This window comes from Pristiophorus japonicus, chromosome 3, assembly GCF_044704955.1.
Source record: "Pristiophorus japonicus isolate sPriJap1 chromosome 3, sPriJap1.hap1, whole genome shotgun sequence".
Lineage (NCBI taxonomy): Eukaryota > Metazoa > Chordata > Chondrichthyes > Pristiophoridae > Pristiophorus > Pristiophorus japonicus.
The window spans coordinates 317367068-317384936 of record NC_091979.1 but is presented as its reverse complement, the minus strand read 5'-3'; the positions used below and the strand labels follow the sequence as shown (position 1 = coordinate 317384936).

General features: G+C 49.6%; 1 protein-coding gene across 1 annotated transcript; it reads left to right on the top strand.

Moving 5' to 3' along the window:
* Positions 1-991: 991 nt before the first annotated feature.
* On the top strand, positions 992-3540 carry LOC139256123 (interferon-induced protein with tetratricopeptide repeats 5-like; the record flags this gene model as incomplete). Its single annotated transcript, XM_070874124.1, has 2 exons — positions 992-1077; positions 1655-3540. Coding segments are annotated over 2 exons (1560 nt in total), but the record flags the coding sequence as incomplete, so codon positions are not given.
* Between the last annotated feature and the right edge of the window lie 14329 nt (positions 3541-17869).

Below are 17869 nucleotides of genomic sequence, written 5' to 3'. Positions count from 1 at the left end.
CCAAGTCACTGATGTATATGGTGAGGTCCCTGAGCAGATGTCTGGAGAACACCACTTGTCACATCCCACCAATCAGAGATGATTCACTTTCTCCCTACTATCGGTTTCCTAACTCCCAACCAATTACCAACCCATGTCATAACGGTACGACCAATTCCATGTGCTCTCATTTTTGCTAATAATCTCTTGTGTGGAACCTTATCGAATGCCTTCTGGAAGTCCATATAGACAGCATACATAAACGCTCCACCATGCTAGAGACCTCCTCAAAATATTAGGCTAGCTTAGTCAGACATGAACTATCCTTCACAAATCCTGCTGACTCTTTTTGATCAGCTTACACTTGTCCAAGTGCCCTCACATTGGGGCACAAATTCCGGCCTCCCCGGCTCCGTGTGGAGTCTCTACTGACCCAGGAAGGCATCGCAAAAGCCGGTTTTCGTCGCGCAACGCACATGCAGCGAAAACCGGCTTTTCCGATCTGTCAAGCTCTGGCTTGACAGATTATCCATATCCCCACAGCCAGGACATTCGCATCGGCAAAATTGCAGTATTTACCCATATCTTGCCCAGCTAATGTCCTGAAAGCTCTTGTGCCTGGTAAAAGCAGGTGCATAGCCTACTTTTACCAGCGTAAGAGTTTTAAAACAAAATAAAAACGTATCAAAATCAAATTTAAAAACAAATTTTTATGTGAAAAACCCTGCCCACTAAGGTAAGTTTATTTTTAAACCTAATTACAAAACTTTTTAAATAATCGGAAAAATATTTTTTTTTCTAAAACATTTATTAACTTTGATTTCAATTAATTTTATTTATGTGAGGTGTGTTTTTTATTTTTTAATGTGGTGTTTAGTGTGTTTGTTTTTTTTTCTCTCATTAATAGCGATGAGAACTGGTAGATACGGAGCTCCCATTGCTATTAATGAGAATGCTGTGGAATACGGCACCTGATTGGTTGTGCAGTCACACATGACTGCATCTTCTGCGTGGGAACCTGGAGGACGGGAGCGCGCTTCGCAGCGCTGGAAGAGAAGGCCTCCCCACCGGAATCCGAGGCGTCTCCGGGACCAGCAGGTAATTTCGTAAAAACTCTCCGGTCGGAGACGTTCGTTCGAAAGAAACCTCGGACCAGAATTTCAGTGCCACTCGCTCTCATGATTGATTCTTGTGCATCCCATTTTCAGTGGATTTTCTGGCCTCTTCAGCAGTGATTTTAAAAAGAACTCATTCCCACAGTTCAGAATTTTCAATCTCAGTCGCTGGCTCATTCACAAAATCTTAGAATCATGGAAGGATACAGCACAGACGGAGGACGCTTGGCCCATTGTGCCTGTGCCAGCTCTTTGAAAGACTGATGCAAATGACAGAAGTTCTCAGATTCATTGTGAAACTATAATATGGACAAGTTACACTACACAAGTGATACTGATTGCAATTCACTTGTAACTGCAGTATTGAGAGTCAGCACCACAATCCACTACTGGAATATAAATTAAATGCCATAATTAATAATGTACCATTGCTAAATATCCCTGCTGTGTCATCTCGTGCTAATCAAAGGCGAATGGTAGAATTAATCACAAGCATCAAAATGCAAAAAGGATAAGTTAGAGTTGCAGATAAAATGGATTATTATTTTGTTCTCTTGCAGCAACACACAGAAGGATTTGTTGAAAGTGAAGCTCGATTGGCTTCAATGTCACTTCACGTGGGGCCCACAGAAAGAAAACATTGACTTGGACGACATGAAGTATAGATTGCAAGATTCAATACAGGCGGGTGTGAAATATCAGGCCAGGTCTTACAACCACCTCGCTTTTGTAAACTGTCTGCAAGGCAACTGTGAAGAGGCAATTCAAAACTTAGAGGAAGCTGAAAAGATTCTGAGGGAGGACCATGAACATGAATTTGAAAGAAGAAGCATCATCACCTATGGAAACTATGCCTGGGTATATTATCACATGGGCCAACTGACAGAGGCCCAGTCCTACCTCGACAAGCTGGAGATGATCTGTAAACAATTTACTGATGGCTCTCGGTATACAGCACTGATACCTGAAGTATACGGGGAGAAGGGTTGGTCACTGTTGACTTCTCCTAGTCAATACTATGAAGAGGCAAAGGAATGTTTTGAGAAGGCTCTGGAGGAAGATCCTGATGACACTGAATGGAACGTTGGCTATGCGACTGCTCTGTTCCGTCTGGAAGGGTTTTCTGGTACCCCAGAGAGTGGTGACCGCAGCCAATCAGTGAAGCAGTTGCGACGTGTGCTGGAACTTGATCCAGATGACTCTGTAGCCATGGTGCTGTTGGCTCTAAAACTACAAGAGTTCAATCAAAAGGAGGAAGCACTGAAATTAGTTGAACAAGCATTGCAGAAGTCCCCTGATCTTCCATATGTAACTCGTTATGCAGCAAAACTTTACAGAATTAATGGAGATGTGGAAAAAGCTGTGGAGCTGTTGAAGACAGCTTTAGAAATTAGCCCAAACTCTATCTTCATACACCACCAAATAGGTCAGTGTTACAGAAATAGAATATTTCAACTGATCAAATATCCAGGCAGCAAAGACCCTCGCAATCCTGCTTTTCAACAGAAAACTGACTTAATCAATAAATGCAAGTACCATTTTGAAAAGGCATTTCAGTCCCGCCCATTAACATCTATTCAACTACAACTGGATTTTGCAGGAATCTGTTCATTAAATGAAGAATATCTCAAAGCAGAGTTGATCTACAGCAATCTAATGAAATTGGAAGATACTCGTCCGGAAAATAAACAGGCAATATATTTAGAGGCTGGTTTATTTGAACTGTACCAGAAAAGATCTGAATCAAATGCCATCAGCCGTTTTCTGGAAGGAGTGAAAGTCAGATACGACTCAATACAACAGACAAGGTGTTATGAAAACTTGGAGAAGATAGCAGAAAGACGACTTCATAGGAATCCCAGAGACAGCAAGGCCTTTGGTGTTCTTGGGTTACTGCACCAGTACAAAGGGGAGAAGTACAAAGCTATTGAGTGTTTTGAAAAGGCCTTGGAGTTTGATTGTGGCAATGAAGAATATCTAAGTGCTCTCTCTGAATTACGCCTTTCTATCTTGGCAACGCTGACTATTTCCTAGCTAAAACATTTGAAGGATGCATTAATACTCTCAGATCTATGAGCAGATTTGGTAGGGTACTCGCTTCACATATTATATCCTGCGGGCACTTTCTTTCAAAGTAGCAATTTACTCAAGTGTGTATCATTTTCAAACAATAATCTTCTTGTAATTATTCTAAGTTCCTGTGCTTCATTCAAGAATATTAACACCACTGGTGCACTAACCAAATAGGATTTGTTTCCATATCCTTAGACCTTTGCTATATGTGGAAATAAATAAAATAATGTGGGTTTTAGGGAATTAGAGTTAATTGAACCACTGAGACAGAGACATCATAGTTGTTTATGAATTATAGGGACCATTTTTAAAACAATAGTACACATTACATTGGCCCCAATTTTAACTCCAGATGGATTTTGGGTGGGTGAGTGGCGAGGGGAATGGGAAACTCAACCGTTTCTACAGATAATGGCTGACTCCTGTTCCTATGATCCTTTGGGGGAGAAATTCGTGTTCGCCAGGAAAGTTATTGGTGTCACCGGCAACTGCAGTTAACGGCCGTTGAAAATGGCCGCAACGCTAACAGGACAAAATTCGTCTGGGAGGCTGGAGATTGGTGGTGCAGCACTTACCTTCCATGCAACGCCACCCTGGTGAGGTTAGTGGAGGCATCCAACCCGAAGTTCCTGTCCAGGTACGGCATTCGAGCTTCACACAGCATCTGGAAGCAACGCTGTGGAGCTCGGGATGGAACTGTGGGCAATGAAAAGGCCCGTGAATTAAAGGGGCCTTGCACTCAGAAGTAATACAAATTAAAATCCAGTGAAACAATACTGTTTTCAGCCCTATCTTCCTTTCAAAAAAAAATTAACATTAATAAGAAGTCTAAAATGTGAATATTCAGCTCTTAAAGCTGAATGCCCTTCCTAACGTCAAAAAATGGTAAAAGTGCTTCAGCACTAACACAAGTGGCTCAGTAAGCCAGGGAAGGGGCACTCAGGGTCAGTACGCAGCACTCCAGCTTTGTGCATGGGGGTCAACACTGCAAGAGAGGTCCTCTACCCACAGGGGCCAGGAGGCCCTCCAGAAAGAATGATGTGGGAGAACATCACCGAAGCCATCACTGCCAGCAGTGTCACCCCCACCATCTGACTCCGGTGCTCAAAGAAGCTTCATGGCCTCAGACCGCTGGTCAAGATCAATGAATGTATCTTCAAAAGCCCTCCCCTACCAACTGCACCACTCACCTCACACACTGCTCAATGCACGACCCCCAATCACTCACCTACCAGTAATTTGTACCAATCACGAGGCACATCTCCCATTCCTAGCCGTCCCTCATCCCCTTGGAGGAGCTGGTGCAGACCATTCTTGGCAGGGGCATGGCTGAGCTCTTGGCCAGCGGTGGGGCTGAAGGGATACAAGATGCTGGTATCCTCATACAGAATCCTCCTTCTGGCATGCACCTCTTGCTTTCCTGCCCTCCCGTCCCCACAACTCCACCCTTGTGCTTTCCTCATTTCACACACCCAAGAAATGCACCTTTCCATCCAGTGGTTGACCAAGACGAGGGAGAGGAGAGTGACGAAAAGCAAGAAGATTGATTTGACACACCCAGCCACCAGCTCCTCAAGGTCGACCAGCAAGGCCATTTGCAGTGTCCCCCACTGAAAGTCAGCAGCCTTCCACCAGCCATGCTGCAGCCACTGGGGTAGCACTGCATGACATCAGTAAGACAGGCAAGGGCTTCAATAAAATCCAAAAATTCCCAGTCCAAAAGTTTAAATACAAACTTACCTGAAAGATGTGTGTGTCCCTTTAAGAGGTGCCGACATCACCACTGTCAGCCTGCTTGCTGAATTCAGTGCTCGGGGTGATTTTCACGGTTGTGACGTTAAGTTGGCGTTGTACGTCGATTGACATCACAACGCTGCCATTTTGTCCGGCATGGCTCTGCCAGTAACCGGCAGCGCAAAGGTCAGGACCAAAACAGCCACCGTCACGGACCCTGCCAGCAGCTGGCGAAATATTGGCCACTGGCGTTTTAGTGCCATTTAATGTCACTACGGAGTAGTGCTCAGGACACAGATTTCTAGCCCCATGTTCCTATGTTCTTTACTTACACAGTTTCCACCAAGTGGGAGGGTTTAAAATCACCCCAGGAAGTTGTTATGTAATCTAGATCAGGGGTTCTCAACCAGGAGTCCGTGGCCCACTAGGGGTCCATGAGAAGCTTTCAAGTGGACAAACCCGAGAATGTGTAAAATGTGGGCCTTGTGCAATCCACCTACGCGTCTCTCTCTCTCTAATTAACTTTTAAATCCACGGCCATTCGATTTGGCCAAAGGCCAGTAACTCAGCATCGTCGCTCACACAGACACAAGGGGGTTCGCAGCTGTAACCCGGCACTACACCCTCACCCCAACCTCGATACAGGGCCCACGCCCCTCATCCCAAACTTGATCCGGGGCCCAAGCCCCTCATCCCAGCCTCGACCTGGTGCCCACATCCCTCACCCCTCCTAGATATGGTGCCCACGCCCCTCATCCCAACCTCGATCCGGGGCCCACGTCCCTCACCCCAACCTCGATACGGTGTGCTCACAACCCTCGCCCCAGCCTCGATACGGTGCCCACGCCCCTCATCCCAGCCTCGATCCGGGGCCCTCACACCTACCCGAGCCTCGATCCGGTGCCCTCACACCTACCCGAGCCTCGATCCGGGGCCCTCACACCTACCCGAGCCTCGATCCGGGGCCCTCACACCTACCCGAGCCTCGATCCGGGGCCCTCACACCGACCCAAGCCTCGATCCGGGGCCCTCACACCTACCCAAGCCTCGATCCGGTGCCCTCACACCTACCCGAGCCTCGATCCGGTGCCCTCACACCTACCCGAGCCTCGATCCGGTGCCCTCACACCTACCCGAGCCTCGATCCGGTGCCCTCACACCTAACCGAGCCTCGAACCGGGGCCCTCACACCTACCCGAGCCTCGATCCGGGGCCCTTACACCTACCCGAGCCTCGATCCGGGGCCCTCACACCTACCCGAGCCTCGATCCGGGGCCCTCACACCTACCCGAGCCTCGATCCGGGGCCCTCACACCTACCCAAGCCTCGATCCGGGGCCCTCACACCTACCCGAGCCTCGATCCGGGGCCCTCACACCTACCCAAGCCTCGATCCGGGGCCCTCACACCTACCCGAGCCTCGATCCGGGGCCCTCACACCTACCCGAGCCTCGATCCGGTGCCCTCACACCTACCCGAGCCTCGATCCGGTGCCCTCACACCTACCCGAGCCTCGATCCGGTGCCCTCACACCTACCCGAGCCTCGATCCGGGGCCCTCACACCTACCCGAGCCTCGATCCGGGGCCCTCACACCTACCCGAGCCTCGATCCGGGGCCCTTACACCTACCCGAGCCTCGATCCGGGGCCCTCACACCTACCCGAGCCTCGATCCGGTGCCCTCACACCTACCCGAGCCTCGATCCGTTGCCCGTTCCCCTCACCCCCGCCTCACTCTGGCACACAGCTGATGGACTAACAGCCGCATGTCACCTTGAGCAACTGGGCCCTGCACCAGCGGGTAAGAGAAGAAGGACAATCACCGGGCCCGCCAAAACTGCCTCCTCCTCTCGCCGAGTATGTACTGAGCCAGGATGAACATTGAGGATTGGATATGGTTATGTTTGTCGAAGATACCTTCACTTCTTGACAGAATCGTTGATCAGCACCAGCAAAAGTTTCACATTAAGTTAATAGAAAGAAATAATAATAATATATGTTTAATTGTAGAACTTTTTTATACAGAAAAAATACTGCTGTTGTGTTACAGAGAGTCCGTGGAATTTTAATAACACGGGAGGGGGGCCTTAAAAGCATAAAATCATAGAAGCATAGAATGGTTACAGCACAAGAGGAGGCCATTCGGCCCATCGAGCCCATGGCGGCTCTCTGCAAGAGCACTTCAGCTAGTCCCACTTCCCCGCCCTTTCCCCGTAGCACTGCAATTGTTTTACTTCAGGAACCTATCCAATTCCCTTTTGAGAGCTACGATTGAATCCACCCCCAGCACCCTTTCAGGCCGAGCGTTCCAGATCATAGCCACTCAGTTTTTCCTCATGTCGCCTTTGGGCCTTCTGCCAATCGCCTTAAATCTGTGACTTCTAGTTCCAGACCCTTCTGCCAATGGGAACAGTTTCTCTCGATCTACTCTGTCTCGATCCCTCATGATTTTGAACACCTCGATCAAATCTTCTCTCAACCTTCTCTGCTCTTAGGAGAATAGCCCCAGCATCTCCAGTCAATCCACGTAACTGAAGTCATTCATCCCTGGAATCATTCTTGTAAATCTTTTCTGCACCCTCTCTAAAGCCTTCACATCCTTCCTAAAGTGTGGTGCCCAGAATTGGACAATACTCCAGTTGAGGCCAACCAGTGTTTTATAAAGGTTCATCATAGCTTCCTTGCTTTTATGCTCTATGGGCTCAATTTTCCCCAATTATCTGCGCCATTTTTTTGGCCTACATCTTTTTTTTGGAGCAAATTAAAATCTCCAAATTTTCCCAAAGTTTCTGCGTGAGCGGAATTCACTGAGGTAGGATATTTTTAGGCTACGATTTTTTTTACCTCATTGGTGATGTAACCTGCCACCCACGGCAATTCTGGCCGTTTCAGAAAGTTTGGCTAGCTCCGATTTACTCCAATTTTTCTGAGGACGGCGTATGTGACCACTCTGGAAAAACCTCTGGGCAGTTAACAAAATTGGTGCAGGTGAGAGAATCAGTGGTGTAGATATAGTTCCACGGCCCGGACAGCAGCAGCAGAGAGGGAGAGAGGAGTGAGGGGAGAGGGGAGGCCTTTCGGTATGGTTAGGGGCAGCAACTGGTATCGGCAGGGGAGGGAGGCCTTCTGGCCAGAGTTAGGAGCGGTAACCGGCACCGGGAGGGGAAGGCCCTACGGCCAGGGCTAACAGCGGTAACCGGCACCGGGAGGAGGAGTCCCTACGGCCAGGGCTAACAGCGGTAACCGGCACCGGGAGGGGGAGGTCCTACGGCCAGGGCTAACAGCGGTAATCGGCACCGGGAGGGGAAGGCCCTACGGCCAGGGCTAACAGCGGTAACCGGCACCGGGAGGGGGAGGTCCTACGGCCAGGGCTAACAGCGGTAACCGGCACCGGGAGGGGGAGGTCCTACGGCCAGGGTTAACAGCGGTAACCGGCACCGGGAGGGGGAGGTCCTACGGCCAGGGCTAACAGCGGTAACCGGCACCGGGAGGAGGAGGTCCTACGGCCAGGGCTAACAGCGGTAACCGGCACCGGGAGGGGGAGGTCCTACGGCCAGGGCTAACAGCGGTAACCGGCACCGGGAGGGCGAGGCCCTACGGCCAGGGCTAACAGCAGTAACCGGCACCGGGAGGGGGAGGTCCTACGGCCAGGGCTAACAGCGGTAACCAGCACCGGGAGGGGGAGGTCCTACGGCCAGGGCTAACAGCGGTAACCGGCACCGGGAGGGGGAGGTCCTACGGCCAGGGCTAACAGCGGAAACCGGCACCGGGAGGGGGAGGTCCTACGGCCAGGGCTAACAGCGGTAACCGACACCGGGAGGGGAAGGTCCTACGGCCAGGGCTAACAGCGGTAACCGGCACCGGGAGGGCGAGGCCCTACGGCCAGGGCTAACAGCGGTAACCGGCACCGGGAGGGGGAGGTCCTACGGCCAGGGCTAACAGCGGTAACCGGCACCGGGAGGGGAAGGTCCTACGGCCAGGGCTAACAGCGGTAACCGACACCGGGAGGAGGGAGTCCTTACGGCCAGGGCTAACAGCGGTAACCGGCACCGGGAGGGGGAGGTCCTACGGCCAGGGCTAACAGCGGTAACCGGCACCGGGAGGGGAAGGTCCTACGGCCAGGGCTAACAGCGGTAACCGACACCGGGAGGAGGGAGTCCTTACGGCCAGGGCTAACAGCAGTAACCGGCACCGGGAGGGGGAGGTCCTACGGCCAGGGCTAACAGCGGTAACCAGCACCGGGAGGGGGAGGTCCTACGGCCAGGGCTAACAGCGGTAACCGGCACCGGGAGGGGGAGGTCCTACGGCCAGGGCTAACAGCGGAAACCGGCACCGGGAGTGGGAGGTCCTACGGCCAGGGCTAACAGCGGTAACCGACACCGGGAGGGGAAGGTCCTACGGCCAGGGCTAACAGCGGTAACCGGCACCGGGAGGGCGAGGCCCTACGGCCAGGGCTAACAGCGGTAACCGGCACCGGGAGGGGGAGGTCCTACGGCCAGGGCTAACAGCGGTAACCGGCACCGGGAGGGGAAGGTCCTACGGCCAGGGCTAACAGCGGTAACCGACACCGGGAGGAGGGAGTCCTTACGGCCAGGGCTAACAGCGGTAACCGGCACCGGGAGGGGGAGGTCCTACGGCCAGGGCTAACAGCGGTAACCGGCACCGGGAGGGGGAGGTCTTACGGCCAGGGCTAACAGCGGTAACCGACACCGGGAGGGGGAGGTCTTACGGCCAGGGCTAACAGCGGTAACCGGCACCGGGAGGAGGAGTCCCTTCGGCCAGGGCTAACAGCGGTAACCGACACCGGGAGGAGGAGGTCCTACGGCCAGGGCTAACAGCGGTAACCGGCACCGGGAGGGGGAGGTCCTACGGCCAGGGCTAACAGCGGTAACCGACACCGGGAGGAGGAGGTCCTACGGCCAGGGCTAACAGCGGTAACCGGCACCGGGAGGAGGGAGTCCCTACGGCCAGGGCTAACAGCAGTAACCGGCACCGGGAGGAGGGAGTCCCTTCGGCCAGGGTTAGGAGTGGCACCGGGTACCGGGAGAGGTAGCGGGGGAGGGTTGATAGACATTTGCCATAAACACTTTAATAATTTAATGCTGGAATACTGCGGCAACGTGCGAGGTGCTTGTGCAGGTTGCTGTGAGCGGCCAGAATGTGTTGTACGTTTCATTTTCCAGCCTCAGCCCGCAGTGTGTCCCTCGTTACCCTGGCAACACCAGCTTTTTGGCACAGATAGACTCCACCCCCAAAGCTCAAGGACAGGCTAGGCAGCGCCAAACTGAACAATTCGGACAGGGAAAGTTGGATGATTTTTGTTTTGGCATATTTGAGCCCCAAAAAAAGGGGCATAACTCTTCAAGTACGCCAAAAAACAGCTTTGGGGAAAATTGAGCCCAAGCCTCTATTTATGAAGCCCAGGATCACGTATGCTTTTTTAATCGCTTTCTCAACCTGCCCTGCTACCTTCAACGATTTGTGGACACATACCCCCAGGTCTCTCTGTTCAGGCACCCCCTTTAGAATTGTACCCTTTAGTTTATATTGCCTCTCCTTGTACTAAAGTGTATCACTTTGCACTTTCCTGCCCGTGACATGGTGCTGAGGAATGCGATTCAATGTCGCAAAAATTCAATGACCTGACTAGGGTCGTCAGGGTGAGTAGCCGTTACATTATCTTTGCAATGCCTTGATGTGAGCCTCACTGTTTCACACTGCCCATACCTTCTCTATGTGTGCCAGGTCATGCTCCTCATTGCTGCAGAGACCCTCAAAGCTCTCTATAGCCTTCCCAGATATACCCTGCCCATCCAAGCGTCTCTCACCTTTTAGCTCCCGACTCAGCCTGAGGACACCAGCAAGGCCTTTTAACTCCCATATGCAGTCACAGGTCTTCGGCCTCATACTTACTCATACCTCTTTTATTGTGTTCCAAACACAGATGAGGCTGCACACAGGGAGGTTAAAGTAACAGTGACCTCAATCTTTATTAAGACACTCCAGAGTGAGGAACAGGCCTTAGGGATCGGCTTATATACAGTGCTCCCAAGCGATGCTGGGATCCCTTGGGACTTCAGGGGATGCACTCACTGGTGGCGGAACATGGGAGTGAATGCTTTACAGATACACAACATCACTCCCCCCCAAAGTCAAAGTGAAAACTATTTACAAGGTGAGGCGGTCAGGAACCTTTATTTCCCTGGTGGACCGCCTCGGTACAAATGTCTGTTCTGGTGTGTTGGCTGTGCCCCCGCTGGGCTGGTGTGTTGTTGGCCCTGCAGGGCTACTGGGTGAGCCTGGCCTTGCTGGGCTGTTGGGCGTGATGGGTTCGATTTCCTGGTCCGGCGTGGTGTCGTTGATCCTTTGGATGTGAGTTTTGGGCTCGAAAGAGGTGGTGTCTGCTGTGGGTTGTTCAGGGCAGTCTGTGAACCGCAGCCTCGTTTGGTCCAGGTGCTTTCTGCAAATTTGTCCATTGTCTAGTTTGACTACAAACACCCTACTCCCTTCTTTAGCTATCACCATGCCCGCGATCCACTTGGGACCATGTCTATAGTTTAGCACATAAACTGGGTCATTCAGATCAATTTCCCGTGACACAGTGGCGCGACCATCGGTTACATTTTGTTGCTGCCGCCTGCTCTCTACCTGATCATGCAGGTTGGGGTGAACCAGCGAGAGTCTGGCTTTAAGTGTCCTTTTCATGAGTAGCTCAGTCTCGTGCGGTAGCTGAGCAGTACTCGGGACAGGCGGGTTTGGAGTGAGCCTTCTGTGACTCGTTTAAGACTCTGTTTGATGGTTTGTACTGCCCGCTCTGCCTGCCCATTGGAGGCTGGATTAACCGGGGCCGAAGTGACATGTTTGATCCCATTGTGGGTCATGAATTCTTTAAATGCGGCTCTGGTGAAACATGGCCAGTTGTCACTGACCAGTATGTCAGGCAGGTTGTGAGTGGCAAACATGGCCCTCAGGCTTTCAATGGTGGCGGTGGCGGTGCTTCTTGACATTATTTCACATTCAATCTATTTTGAAAAAGCATCCACCACTACCAGGAACATTTTACTGAGAAACAGGCCCGCATAGTCGAGATGGATTCTTGACCATGGTCTGGAGGGCCAGAACAACAAACTTAGTGGTGCCTCTCTGGGCGTGTTGCTCAACTGAGCACACACACTGCATTGCCGTACACAGGACTCTAAGTCAGAGTCGATACCGGGCCACCACACGTGGGCCCCAAGTTTCCGCACGCAGCAAAAGAGGCGCCCCTCCGAGCTGGGCGCCCGTTTTACGCGCTGAAAATGGCGCCTGAAAAAAACGCGCTATTCTCGAGCACTTTGCAGCTCGATGTTGGCTTGGCGCGGTGCCCAGGGGGCGGAGCCTACCACTCGCGCCGATTTTGTAAGTCGGAGGGGGCGGGTACCATTTAAATGAGTTTTTTTTGTGCCGGCAACCCTGCGCGTGCGCGTTGGAGCGTTCGCGCACTCGCAGTGTGAAGGAAACATTGGCACTCGGCCATTTTTGTAGTTCTTTGTAGCTGTTCAATTTTTAACATTTTTTAATAAAACCACATTGCCCTTCCATGATCAGCACTGAGGCTTCCTGCAGCCTTCTCCCTGCCTCCCCCTCACTGCCTCCCCCCTCACTGCCTCCCCCCCGCCTGCCGTCGGTCGGGCCCTCACTGCCTCACTGCCTCCCCCCGCCTGCCGTCGGGAACGGCTGCCTCAACTTGTGAGGCTTCCTGCAGCCTTCTCCCTGCCTGAAAGGCCTGCCTGAAGCACTTTCACACAGGTAGGAACATGGTTTATTTAATCTTTTCTTTGCTTGTAAATTTTTATTTATGTTGGAATTATTTGTATAATATTTGTATAAGTATAACTAAGGATTGATTGTAGAATGTAATGACTTCCCTTCTCCCCCCCCCCCCCACCTCGTTCCCGACGCCTAATTTGTAACCTGCGCCTGATTTTTTAATGTGTAGACAAGGTTTCTTCAAGCGTACTAAAATCTTCACTTGCTCCATTCTAAGTTAGTTTGGAGTACGTTTTTACTGTGGAAACTTTCAAATCAGGCGTCAGTGGCCAGACACGCCCCCTTTTGAAAAAAAAATTCTGTTCAAAAGTGAAACTGTTCTACCTGACTAGAACTGCAGAAAACTTAAATGTGGAGAATTCTGATTTCTAAGATACTCCGTTCTCCACCAGTTGCTCCTAAAAATCAGGAGCAAATCATGTGGAAACTTGGGGCCACAATGTGGCCAAAACTAGTGGGAGGACAGAAGATTGGGAAGCTTTTAAAAGCCAGCAAAGAATGACAAAAAATGATTAAGAAAGGGAAGATAGACTATGAAAGTAAACGAGCACGAAATATAAAAACAGATAGCAAGAGTTTCTATAGGTATATAAAAAGGAAAAGAGTGGCCAAAGTAAATGTTGGTCCCTTAGAGGACGAGACGGGGGAATTAGTAATGGGGAACATGGAGATGGCAGAAACTCTGAACAAATATTTTGTATCAGTCTTTACGGTAGAGGACACGAAAAATATCCCAACAGTGAATAGTCAAGGGCTATAGGGGGGAGGAACTTAACACAATCACAATCACTAAGAAGGTGGTACTCAGTAAGATAATGGGACTAAAGGCGAATAAATCCCCTGGACCTGATGGCTTGCATCCTAGGGTCTTAAGAGAAGAAGCGGCAGGGATATTGGTTGTAATTTACCAAAATTCCCTGGATTCTGGAGAGGTCCCAGCAGATTGGAAAACTGCAAATGCAATGCCCCTATTTAAAAAAGGAGGCAGACAAAAAGCAGGAAACTATAGACCAGTTAGCCTCACATCTGTAGTTGGGAAAATGTTGGAGTCCATTATTAAAGAAGCAGTAGCAGGACATTTAGAAAAACATAATTCGGTCAGGCAGAGTCAGCATGGATTTATGAACGGGAAGTCATGTTGACAAATTTGCTGGAATTCTTTGAGAATCTAATGAACAGGGTGGATAAAGAGGATCCAGTGAATGTGGTGTATTTGGACTTCCAGAAGGCATTTGACAAGGTGCCACATAAAAGGTTACTGCACAAGATAAAAGTTCACGGGATTGGGGGTAATATATTAGCATGGATGGAGGATTGGCTAACTAATAGAAAAGAGAGAATTGGGATAAATAGTTCATTCTTGGGTTGGCAATCAATAACCAGTGGGCTGCCACAGGGATCAGTGCTGGGACCCCAACTATTTACAATCTATATTAATGACTTGGAAGAAAGGAACGAGTGTAACGTAGTCAAGTTTGCTGACAATACAAAGATGGGAGGAAAGGGAATGTGTGAGGAGGACAGAAAAAATTATGCAAAAAGACATAGACAGGTTAAGTGAGTGGGCAAAAAATTGGCAGATGGAGTATAATGTTGGAAAGTGTGAGGTCATGCACTTTGGCAGAAAAAAATCAAAGAGCAAGTTGTTATTTAAATGGAGAAAATTGCAAAGTTTTGCATTTCAGCAGGATCTGGGGGTACTTGTGCATGAAACACAGAAGTTAGTATTTAGGTACAGCAAGTGATCAGAAAGGCCAATGGAATCTTGGCCTTTATTGCAAAGTGGATGGAGTATAAAAGCAGGGAAGTCTTACACTGTATAATTGTAGCATCGGTGAGGCCGCACCTGGAATACTGCGTACTGTTTTGGTTTCCATATTTACGAAAGGATATACTTGCTTTGGAGACAGTTCAGAGAGAAGGTTCACTAGGTTGATTCCGGAGATGAGAGGGTTGACTTATGTGGAAACGTTGAGGAGGTTGGGCCTCTACTCATTGGAATTTAGAAGGATGAGAGGTGATCTTATCGAAACGTATAAGATTATGAGGGGGCTTGACAAAGTGGATGCAGAGAGGATGTTTCCACTGATCGAGGAGACTAGAACTAGAGGGTATAATCTTAGAATAAGAGACCACCCATTTAAAACTGAGATGAGGAGGAATTTCGTCCCTCAAGAGGATTGTAAATCTGTGGAGCATCTTAAAGAAGGAGCGGTAGAGATGTTTAGGGAGGAAATTCCAGAGCTTAGGGCCGAGGCAGCTGAAGACATGGTTGCCAATGTTGAAGCACTCAAATCAGGGACGCACAAGAGGCTAGAATTAGAGGAGCGCAGAGATCTTTGAAGGTTGTAGGGCTGGAGGAGGCTACAGAGATAGGGAGGGATGAGGCCATGGAATCATTTGAAAACTAAGATGACATTTTTCAAATTGAAGCGGTGCCAGATAGGGATCCAACGTAGGTCAGTGAACATAAGAACATAAGAAATAGGAGCAGGAGTAGGCCATCCGGCCCCTCGAGCCTGCTCCGCCATTTAATAAGATTGTGAGCACAGGGGTTGATGGGTGAACGGGACTTGGTGCGAGTTAGGATAAGGGCAGCAGAGTTTTGGATGAGCTCAACTTTAGAGGGTGGAAGATGGGCGGTTGGCTAAGAGAGCATTGGAATAGCGACAGGGTCTGTGGCTCTCGTGTTGGACTGTTCAGCCACCAAAGAACTCACTTTAGGAGTGGAAGCAAGTCTTCCTCGATTCCGAGGGACTGCCTATGATGATGATGGAATAGTTAAGTCTAGAGACAACAAAAACATGGATCAGGTTTCCAGGTGAGGCAATGGCGGAGGTGGAAGTAGGCGTTCTTTGTGGAGCGGATATATCTGGCTCATAAATTGCACAATTTAAACCGTGTTGTCCCATTCCTGCATGTAGTGAATTGTTTTTGGAGATTATAAAAATGCCTGTTTAATTGGTGGTTAATGTTTTTATAAATATATATAATGCCTTTAACGTAGTAACACGTCCCAAGGCGCTTCACAACAGTGTTACAGACAAACAGATAAATTTGACACTGAGCCACGGAAGAAATGAAGGCAGATGATCAAAAGCTTGTTTAAAGAGGTAGGTTTTAACGAGCGTCCTAAAGGAGAGATAGAGAGGCGGAGAGGTTTAGGGAGGGAGTTCCAGAGCTTTTAGGGCCCAGGCAGCTGAAGGCTGATACACTGGTGATCCCGCCATTAACCGAGGTCCCAGATGCCCTGTCGCCCTTTTAGCTCGCACTTCCAACAACTTATGATGCAATACCTTTTCTAGCTGAAGGGTGCAAGAAAAAGTATAACTGCTGATACACGTCACGAGATGCCCCATTCCAGCAAGTTCTGGCCCAGCGAATTATAGTTGGCCTATTTTCCTTTTCTTGTACAATTTGCGTGGGTCTCGCTAGACAAATTTCACAGCTGCAAGTTGAAAATGTCCTTAAAAGACCTGCAAAGAAGCAAACCAACATGTTTATGTATACCCTGCCCCTCCCCCGCCCACCCAGCCATCAGTCAGTTTCAGCATTGATTTAGGCTTCTGCTTCTTTTAAAAATTAATTTCTTTTCTCCGTCATTATTACTCAGCTCAATTAATTTCCCATGAGGAGAAACTTCTTCACCCAGAGAGTGGTGAACCTGTGGAATTCTCTACCACAGGAAGTTGTTGAGGCCAATTCACTAAATATATTCAAAAAGGAGTTCGATGCAGCCCTTACTACTCGGGGGATCAAGGGGTATGGCGAGAAAGCAGGAATGGGGTACTGAAGTTGCATGTTCAGCCATGAACTCATTGAATGGTGGTGCAGGCTAGAAGGGCCGAATGGCTCACTCCTGCACCTATTTTCTATGTTTCTATGTAACTCAAAAGAGCAAATCTTGCAACTTCTGGTAAAAGCAGCAACATGTGAATTGTGAAATTAAAAAGAAATTGAATGCTGTGAAATCCGAAACGAAAAGAATGCTGGAAATAATCGGCATTTGTGAGGAGAAAAGATGGGCAGACTTTCTGGCTGGGGAACCTTTGGCAGAACCAGAAAACTGAAAATGAGAGAGTCTCTCAACACCATTATAGGCTCAGAATCGAGGATGACTTGCTTCCACTCTAAAGTGAGTTCTCAGGTGACTGTCCAGTCCAATATGGGAATTACGGTCTGTGTCACAGGTGGGACAGACCGTCGGTGGAGCAAAGGGTGGGTGGGGAGTCTGGTTTGCCGCACGCTCCTTCCGCTGTCTGCGCTTGTTTTCTGCATGCACTCGACGACGAGACTCAAAGTGCTCAGCGCCCTCCCGGATGCTCTTCCTCCATTTGGGAATTCCTGGCCTAAGTGTCGGTGGGAATGTTGCACTTTATCAAGGATTTTGAGCGTGTCCTTGAAACGTTTCCTCTGCCCACCCGGGGCTCGCTTGCCATGTAGGAGTTCCGAGTAGAGCGCTTGCTTTGGGAGTCTCGTGTCAGATGTGCGGACTCATTCATTCAGTTTCTCTATAGGATTGAACAAAACTGAGAGGATCAAAAACAGGCCGTGGGCGGGAGCCACATTTACTAAATAAGTTTATAAAGAGGCACTTAATAAGTTTAATAGCCATTATTTTTAGGGGTTCATAAAACCCGTAAAGGGTGAAAAATGCTAGTTGATCTACAAAGATCAACTCATTCAGGTTGTGAAACATTATTAGTAAGACAAAAAGGCCAAATTTAAATCTGGGTAGGATTTTGGAGGTGTGGGGTCCGAAGTGGTTCATGAACCATCAGCCACCTCTCCCGCAACATGAGGCCCAGTAAATTTTAACTCCCTGGCCTCATTTGCATGCCCCGGCTCTGAATCACGTCTGAAGATGACAGGAATGACTCAATCTCCAGCGGGTGGGAGACAAAATTGGTGTGGGGTCAGGCCACAGAAACGGGCATCGGCAAAGTAAGTACAGATTGAGTGGGGGACATAGAAACATAGAAAATAGGTGCAGGAATACGCCATTCGGCCCTTCGAGCCTGGACCGCCATTCAATGAGTTCATGGCTGAACATGCAACTCCAGTACCCCATTCCCGCTTTCTCACCATACCCCTTGATCCCTCGAGTAGTAAGGACTACATCTAACTCCTTTTTGAATATAGTTAGTGAATTGGCCTCAA